Source organism: Salvelinus namaycush, chromosome 42, assembly GCF_016432855.1.
Source record: "Salvelinus namaycush isolate Seneca chromosome 42, SaNama_1.0, whole genome shotgun sequence".
In the NCBI taxonomy this organism is placed as follows: Eukaryota; Metazoa; Chordata; class Actinopteri; order Salmoniformes; family Salmonidae; genus Salvelinus; species Salvelinus namaycush.
In genome coordinates, this window is record NC_052348.1 from 5,855,388 (window position 1) to 5,864,838 (window position 9,451).

At 46.3% G+C, this 9,451-nt stretch overlaps 1 protein-coding gene across 1 annotated transcript in view; it reads left to right on the forward strand.

The window, feature by feature from the left end:
- Window positions 1-7,270, forward strand: part of LOC120035124 (sorbin and SH3 domain-containing protein 2-like) — a 35,915-nt gene extending 28,645 nt beyond the window's left edge. The window contains exons 16-19 of the mRNA XM_038981918.1: window positions 110-310; window positions 4,536-4,573; window positions 5,010-5,116; window positions 6,578-7,270. Coding sequence (XP_038837846.1) covers window positions 110-310; window positions 4,536-4,573; window positions 5,010-5,116; window positions 6,578-6,639 — 408 coding nt within the window. The 3' untranslated portion in view covers window positions 6,640-7,270. The remainder of the gene's footprint in view (window positions 1-109; window positions 311-4,535; window positions 4,574-5,009; window positions 5,117-6,577) is intronic.
- Window positions 7,271-9,451: the final 2,181 nt, after the last annotated feature.

Genomic DNA, 9,451 nt, shown 5'->3' on the forward strand with positions numbered 1-9,451 from the left:
CGCATGTCTGTTCACTGAAGTGTCTCAAATTCCCGTGTTTGTGTGCGTTGATGTGCACATATATTTGTGCGTCTGTCCGTGTGTGTTCACCTGCGTATACAATCTGCAGGGTGAGCGGGTAGTCTTGCTGAGACAGGTGGACCAGAACTGGTACGAGGGGAAGATCCCAGACACCACCAAGCAGGGCATTTTCCCCGTGGCCTACATAGACATAGTCAAACGCTCGCCATCCAAGAGCCCCGCCCCCTCCCACCACCCAGACCCACACGGCTACCCCAGCAACAGGACACAGGGCTCCACGCCCGCCAAGGTAGGGACAGAAGAAGAAGAATGATTTTATTAGTCCAGAAAAGACTGGAAATGTTGTCTTCTGCTCCAGTATACAATACACACATTAGGCTGAAGCAGAGGGGAGCCACAGTGCGGCGCCCAATGAGCAGGTCACTTGTTACAGTATTTAGTCACCAGTGGAGGCTGGTGAAAGGGAGGATGGCTCATGGTAATGGCTGGAACAGGTGTTTGATAGGGTTCTGTTCTACCTATTACAATGAGCCCGTCCTCTGATTTTCAAAGTTACTCCAGCCACGTGTTATCTGGTGCAGGGTGAAGTTGCCCTTTAGACGCTGATCTTGGGTCAGTTTAGCATTTCTCCCACTAATGGTTAAGGTTAGGATTGGGGGAGGGGAAGCTGATCCTAGATCTGTAACTAGTGTTATACACTTCCAAACACTATTCAGCCACCGTTGGGACACGCCTCAGGGGAGGGCCCAAACTGGAGTAAGCCAATTGTGACCGTGTGTTTTGGCAGATTTGAATTCTGTTGTTTTTTTATGTCCGTGAGCAACAAGTTGCCCCGCTGTGTATGATGATGTCATCTCGCTGAAGCCACCTTTCAGTCTGAATCACTCAACCCCCAAAAATATATATATATAAAGCTTTTTGCATCAGCAGTTGTCACAGTGCATTAAAGATACCCAGCCTAAAACCCCAAAGAGCAAGCAAGTCTTGTCACTTGCACAGTGTCCTCTTTCTGGACGTTGTGTAAATGTGCGCTGTAAATGTGTTAGGGATCCTACTACCTCCCCTTTAAGAAACCTACATATGTACCATGCCATCTCAAGTAGCTGTCGATATGCTGTGGCTTAAAGGTGAAGTCATGTCCACCCAAAAGGGATAGCATCACAATGCTAATTGGGATATTGAGTGTGGATTACAGTTCCTCCTTGTCCACAGACTGCTTTCACGGTAAGGAAACAAATACCTAAATATGTCAAATCTCCGTACTCTCCCTTTAACGGAGAGGCTTTCACACAAGTGGACCCAGACGCATGTAGAACATTTTGAGCCTGGTGAAATATGTGTATGTGCTAGAGAATGAAATGAGATGGAGAGAGGGTACTGTTGGGTTTGGATGGCAGAGGGACTAGCAGTGTGGATGAGTTTGTGTGCATCGCCTCTTTTCCTCAGTCCCTCACACCTTCTCCACTCCTGGTGTGTAAGTTTCCTCTTTTATACCCCTTCTCTCTCTCTCTCTCTCCCTCCCTCCGGAGCCATTCGACAGATCTCCCACCCCCCCTTCCCTCCATCACCACCACCCTCCTTGCTCCACGCCCCCCTCACCCCACACCCCTCCTCCTGTGAAGACCCAGCGTCTGCAGGCTGTCACCGGCGAGTGGCTCGCCCTCGGCCCCCCCTCCTCCAATAGCCCCGTACCACCCACGCCGTACCCCATCCCCCCGAGCCGCCTCCCTTTCCTGGAAGCTCAAGAACGGAGGGCCAGCCCTCCCGCGCCGCCCAAACGAGGGCTCACCCCTCCGCCCCGAAACGCATCCAGTCGTCTCGCTGCCTCCATCCCGGCTGTCAAGCAGTGGCTGTTTGACTTAGACTCCCCCCCCTCAGCCCCTCCTTTCTCTCCGCCCCCTCCTCCTGACTCCTCCTCTCCCTCCGCCTCCCCCGTGCCCGACACCTTCCTGGGATACCTCAAAGAGAGGGGCCTAAGAGACAGTGAAGAGAACGAACCACTGTCCCTAGCAGGCAGAGGGGGGTTCTTCTGCGCTGAACCCGAGCCGGCGGACACGCACGCAGATTTGTTGCCGTGGTACAGGTCAAGTGCTCAGCCAGTATCCCTAGAACTAGAAACAGAACCCCCGTCTCTTCAGGAGCAAGTGGAAGATCCCTATGATCAGTTGTTGTCTATGATCCTGGATCAGCCCATGTGTGACGAAGACGGGGGGGAGGTTCTCAGGCCGGCCGTGGAACCCCCACACGTGGCACTGACCAACGAATCACAGAGCAGGGTTAGGCTCGAGGCGGAGTTTCATAGGCCCGTGACTACACAGCCCATGTCCATCACGCAGGACAGCCAATCAAAAAGGGTGAATAGGAGGACGGCGGGTTCTCAGAGGCCGATGACATTGTACATTGAGGAAGGGGAGGAAGCTATAGGAGGGGAAGAAGAGGAGGAGGAAGAAGAAGACTGTGGTACTATAACTGTCCACAGAGAGGGACTGAAAACAAAGGTAGCGCATGAAGTGTGGACCAGGTTTCAGACTCCGTTGAAGCATACGCACATGCTTGCTAACACCTAACCCGAGCCAATTCCAAGCAGTTTTACACAGTTTGATAATACATTTAAGATGTACTTATTATGATTAAAAAGACCTGGTTAACCAGGGCTTGGATATATGGAGGCTTTTCAGTCATGAATTGAAATGGAATTGACCCTAAACCCCTGTAGTTTCACATCTTGCCTTTTCTGGCTCATGTTTACTTGATTATGCAGAATAATGCTTCAATAATGAACCTCCATTTTGGAATGGTGATTCAGCTCGAGGTTTGACGCTGGGTGTGATTGGTGTCACATTTTCCTTCCCTTCCCAGGCTGATGTCTATCCTTCCCGCTGTCACAGCACTCTGTGCAACCCGGCACAGTTAGAGCCCATCACCCTCCTCCCTCCCCCCGTCTCTCCTCCCTCCTCACCATCCCCCGCTTTTTACTCTGCCTCACAACCAGCTGAAGCCCTGGCTATCTCTTCTTCCTCTCCTACACTGTCCCGTCTTTCTCCCCCTCCCCCAATCCCCCTCTCCTCCTCGCCACAGATTGTGCCACCCTGTTCTCCTCCCCCCACTTCCCTCATCTCTACCTCTCACCTCTCCTCTCCTTCACCCTCCTCTCCACTTCTCACCTCTCCGCCTCCCACCACCTCACCCCTCCCTACCTCCCACCCATCCTCTACTCCTCCTCCCCCCACTTCTCCCACCCCTCTCTCTTCCTCCCTTTTGGCCTCACATCAACCCATCCCACCCCTGGTCTCCCCTGCTCCCCCCCATCCCTCTCCTCCGACCTCCCCCATCCCTGACGCACAACAGGCGCTCCCTTCCTCCCCTCCCCCCTCTTCTCCTCCTCCTCCTCTCCCTTCCTCTCCCTCCCCTCCGCTCGTACCTTTTCCAGAGCCTAGGTCTCCTAAGATCAAGGTAAAAGACACTGCAGGTGCTCATATTGTGCTACAACAACTTATAAGAAACGCTAACTCAAATGAACCCTGACGGACTGTGTGTGTGTGTTGTGCCCTAATACATTTTTATGAATCACCTGTTGGACCAGTGAAGTGTGTGTGCGGCTGTGTGATAACACTGCGTAAATTAGCAGCATGTTGGAAGTCTGGTTGCAGATGCCCATATGCTCCGTGTTAATATGAGAGAGTGCCAGTGTGTACCTAGGTGAGCTTCTTTTAGATGTATTGTGTGTAGCCTATAAGAGGTGTATAAATCACCTATACTGTATAAACGGTGTATGCCTTTGTATGCATGGGAAGACAGCCCTTGCCTACAGCATGAGTGCTCAGGAGTTTGCAACCAAATTGTCTTTGTGTCAAATGACAACGTATTCCCTATATAATGCACTAACCTTTACCTTTTGTAACATAAAATGGCGCATTATATAGGGAACAGGGTGTCCTTTGGGACAATACCAGTGATTCTCTGTGGTCAAAATGGCTGCTCTTGTTCTTTCTGAAAATGGAGGCTGACGGCCGTCTGTCTTGTTGTTGTTGTTGTTGTTGTTGTTGTTGTTGTTGTCGCATTTCTGGTTCTTTCAGCCTCCTTTTAAGCACGACCTCCTCGCGGTCGACGGTAAACCCCCCCGTAGCCCCGTCGCGACCCGAAGGTCCTGTCTGTCGCCTGTTAGAGGTCGAAGGGTAGGGGCGTGACACTAGCAGCTGTGCATTGTGGGGAATGTAGTCTTTGTTCTCTAATAATACCCTGTTGGTTACCCCTGGATTTCAGTGCATGATATTGTTTGACCACATTGTAGTGCATTTGTTTCTTTGTGGGGGATTGAACATTGAGATTGGGTGTGTTTTTTTGTTAAGGAGTGGATTTGGGGGTTTATTTGATTCTGTTCTCATCTGAAAGGGGAATGGAGCCAAATGATAAGTGTGCCTCTCCAAAGCAGTGGATTTATATCAACACCATCAACTGTTTGTCACGCTGTACTTATTTCTCTCTCTCTCTCTCTCTGTGTCTCTCTGTCTCAGAGGTTTGTGCAGGATTCGCTCCATGGTGGAGGAGACCTGTAAGTAACAGTAGAATCTCAATCATTGACACAACAATAATATTCTTATCATAGGACTGTAGCAATGTGGGTTATATTTCCATGGTTGTGGCCCCATCGGTCGTTCTTGTAATCATCAATATCTTCAGCAACATCATCTCAGATGTTCTATGTTACATTTATTTCATTTGAGCATAGCCCCCTTATCACTTGTACAATCAGCATTATCATCAACATACATTTGACCTGACACTCTCTTATTCAGAGCAATTAGAGTTAAGTGCCTTTCTCAAGGGCACATTTTTCACCGAGTCGTCTCTGGGATTCGAACCAACGACCTTTCGGTTACTAGTCCAATTAACCGCTAGGCTACCTGCCTACATCAACATTGATCTTATCACAAAGCTATAGCGGTGTGGGCCACGTTTCTCACACAGCCCTGGTTGTGTCCCCCCAGGTTCCAGGCCCTGTACAACTATCTGCCCCGTAACGAGGACGAGCTGGAGCTGAAGGAGGGGGACGTCGTGGACGTCATGGAGAAGTGCGACGACGGCTGGTTTGTCGGTAAGAGAGGAGAATAAGTACTTCACCTTTTCCTCACAGGATCGCAGTACTTGATTGTTGAAAAGCAAAGCTGTTGTTATCTATCCAGTCATGACAGAAGATCGGAAATAGTTTCACGGTTAAGGAGGATCGAAGGGTGCATTTTTGGAGACCAATGCTCTGGTAGGCTGTAGTAGAGGGTTCTTCAACCCTGTTCCTAGAGAGCTACCCTCCTGTAGGTTTTTTGCTCCAACCCCAGTTGTGACTAACCTGATTCATCTCATCAACCAGCTAATTATTAGAATCAGGTGTGCTAGATTAGGATTGGAGTGAACCTAGAGGACGGTAGCTCTGCAGGAACAGGGTTGGAGAGCCCTGCAGTTAGTAGATTTGCAGCAGTGGATACTGAATCGCATTTATGTTCAACTCGTACCCCACTCTCACCAGTAGGTGGTGCTCGAGTTCCTTGTGTGATCTACTGCCTGTGCCCTGAGTACAACACACGTCAGCTCCATCCTGAAACAACCGCTAGCCTATAGGCACTTAGGGCGTACATCTCAAAGACTTTGATAAGGATAAGAAATGTGGTAATAGTCTGATAGACAAGCAGGAATTTCTGCCACATTACTTAGATCTATGCAGTCCTCTCAGATTTACAAATGCCTAGGAGCTATGGGGAAGTGCCTAGGGAGTAGGGGCTAGGGGCTTGGGGAAGTGCCTAGGGCCTAGGGGAAGTGCCTAGGGGAAGTGCCTAGGGGCTAGGGGAAGTGCCTAGGGCCTAGGGGAAGTGCCTAGGGGCTAGGGGAAGTGCCTAGGGTTTAGGGGCTAGGGGAAGTGACTCGGGGCTAGGGGAAGTGCCTAGGGAGTAAGAGTTGTTTCAGAACAGGGCCTTCCTCTCCCACTCTGAAATGTCCACTTAATCCATTTTGACCACTCAGCATGATACCAAACGGTGATATTACCACTAAAGACTGGTTGCACTGAGAATTAATTTGACCCCTCACTTCTAGGTCCTTGTATTTCCTTCCTTCCTCAAAGTCCAGCCATGTTGCAATGAGATTTTCAAGGGGCCTCTGTGAAATCTTGCCAATTAGCTCGACAAGATCTTTCATTTCCTGATTACATTGCAGTCTGGTAGGAATGACAGACAGCTTCTGAAAAATAAACTTTGGTTTGAATGTAGTCTTGGGTTTATTTTAACGGTGCAGGGAATCATTTGTGTTTTTTGCAATATTTGAATACACTATTTAATACAGCAATTCTTTGGATAGTTCCCTCTGCGTAGAAGAACCACTGAAATTCTAGAATCAATCACTTCGAGTGGGCTACAGTATGTAAACGGACACATTTCATTGTTGATTATTATTAGCCTTTATTAAACACATTCTCTTTTACAATTACGACCTATAAGGGTGTTTTAACGTCACCGTGGGTGTCTACATAGTGGAAAATTGGCATCTCTGTTTTTGTGTTTTTGCAAAGGGACTTCCCGACGGAGCAAGCAGTTTGGAACCTTTCCAGGAAACTACGTCAAGAAACTATAATGATGAATCCGGTCCACCCCCACACCCTCCTTACTTGGACCCTTCCATCTCTAGCACAACCCATATTGGACACAACCAACCCGGAGTAAAGTTGCCCCCAGACACTGATTTGGGTCAGTTTTGCACTTTCCCCACCAATGGTTAAGGTTAAGATTTGGGGGAGGTGGAGCTGACCCTAGGATGACCCCACTACGTCGGGTCATCCAAGAAGCCTTGCCCAAGCATGTGTGACAATGTCACAACAAATATTTTGTTTTAGCTCTAACTAGCCAACTCTAAAGGAGACTATTCCACTAATTAAACAATTATTTTATAAATGATCGAGAAGCGGTAGAAGAGATCCATACTTTTGAATTCCTGTCACCTCAGATACTGAAGGAATGGTAGCCAAACAAGATGGCCACCTTTAAGTGTTGACATCTGCTCTTATTTGATTTATTAGATATATTTTAACCCATTGATAAGTTGATTGTGTAACATTCAGAAAGGTCAAATATGGTAAAGATAAGAGTTAAAGATGCCAAGTAAACTGCCACTCAGGATTGCCTTGACGTCATCATGTCAGCCATCTTGGTTTTGGACATGTTTTTTCCCCCTTTTTCCTCAGTGTTAAATCAATACAGAGACCCCCCCCCCCCCCCCCCCCCCTTAAGTGTATTATCTGTAATAGGGGGGCAGGTTGGTATTTTCAGAGCAGTATATTGTCATAGGACATTGCAACACATTTCAATGTTTAATCCTTTGGCAAATGCTCTTATCCACAGCAACTTTCAATAAGCAACATGAAACAACCACAGCGTTATTAGTAAAAAATCTTCTTCATAAATGTTATACACCAACACAGGAACACTCACCTATTTCCCCCAGTGAAAATGATGACGCTGTCTAATGCACGATGCCCAAAGTGTTGCTGGGAACCACGGGATAGGGTAAGAAATGTTTGGAGGCAAATGCATTGATATTGAAAGCGTATAAATATATTTGCAGAGCCTTCTATTTGCACCGGAAGGCTCTGGATATCTGCCCTCTATGGGCCTACAGTCAATTCCAGTTTCTCATTATAGTGTTTGCGAACTCCTATACGAGTTATTTCAAATGTGGAAGTGGCAATATTTTATTTTTAGCCCTTCTGTTTGAACAATTACAGTACATTTTGTACTTTAGATGGGAAATAATATTTATAGATTTGGGATTTTATTGATCGGTGGACTTGGCGTTTTATCCGAGTACGCTACGGATTTTACAAGTGAGCTACATTGGATTGTCGATAGGGCTTTAGGAGTTTGATACCGTTGGAAAAACATGCAAAAGCAACCCGTTTTCCCACTTTTCTTGTATGTAAAGATATTTATAATGGGAAAAGTATTGAATATTGAGAGGACGTCATTTAGATGTCTCCGTCCATAAATATAACTCTGGATAGAGCAACATAAGTTTCTCAGCTTACTTTGTGTTCTTTCTTCTAGTGGAAGTGGCCTATGGTAAAGTGTGCTTTTGGCTAATTTCAACCACAGCAAATCCCCTTAGCCTAAATGTGTTCCCAGTCAAGTCTGACATTTACTTTTGTCAATATACAACAAACCTTCAGGTGTCGACAATAACACAACCCTCCTTTTTGAAATGGTGTTATTTTATTCTATGACGAGGTTTTCTTTTTAAGATCGCTGTTGAATACTGTATTAGGAATTACATAGCTAATGTTGTCGCCACATTCATTGCCTTTGTCCAAATGGGATGTTTTACTATACTCTAAATTAATATAATCAGATAAGCGGCGTAATTGAATTATACAGTTATCTTCCTGGAGTAGTTTTTTTCTCTCTAGATAATTCTGACGGTGACCTTTTTACTGTCCGGAATGAATGAAACGATTAGTGTCAATGCAATAGCTTGTAACAATGTATTTGAATAACATTTGTTAGGCATACTTTTTGTGTTAAATGAATGTGATTTTAAGAATTTATTTTGCCTTTTTTTCGTGTGTAAATGAGTATCTATTCACATAGGAAGGACACTGACCGCAGAACAATTGTTTAAGCACCTTAATATGTAATTACTTTATTTTTGGTTTCTGTCTTTGGTTGGTTTTGTTCTCGTTTATTTTTCTCACCATCCCCTTTCCATTCACACTTCCCTGGGTCGTGTTCATGAGGGACCAAACAGAAGAAAACTGACTACCTGGACATGTCCAATAAGAAATGCAAATGTTCGTGTTCTGTTGCAAACGTTTCCCGTTGCTATCCCTAATGAACACCACCCTGGCATGTGAGAGCACTGCATGTCTGTTGGTGCTGTTTTTTGTACGTCTTTTGTATGGAGCTGTAAATCGATGACATGATCCACTGCTTTATAAACTCTTCTTTTCTCACCCACCATCCGTTTGGGTTGCCTTTTCTCTTCTCACTTTTTCACACCACCTTTTCCTACATCCACCTCAATCGCCCCAAACAGCCATACAGTATGCAAAAAAAAAAACAGATAGAAAACAATTATAGTGGGTTACACTACTTTAAGGTGCTCTTTATGAAGGGTACCTTGTCGTGTTACCAGGGATACCCGCTCTGGAGAACAAAATGGAGTATAAGGGAATGTACGTTACCCATAATTGAATAAGGATAGAATGTAATGTTTTAAATATTTCTAGTCTGCCTTTGCTACCACTTTCGGGGACTTTAAAGGTTTTGGACTGAAGACGTGGACTTTTGGAGGATCCCCGTCTTAGATTGGAGTTGTGTATATTGAATCAGAAATGGGGGGCTACAAGTGCAGATTCTTAGCTTTGTCCAAATGTGAACTCAAGTGGATGCATTGC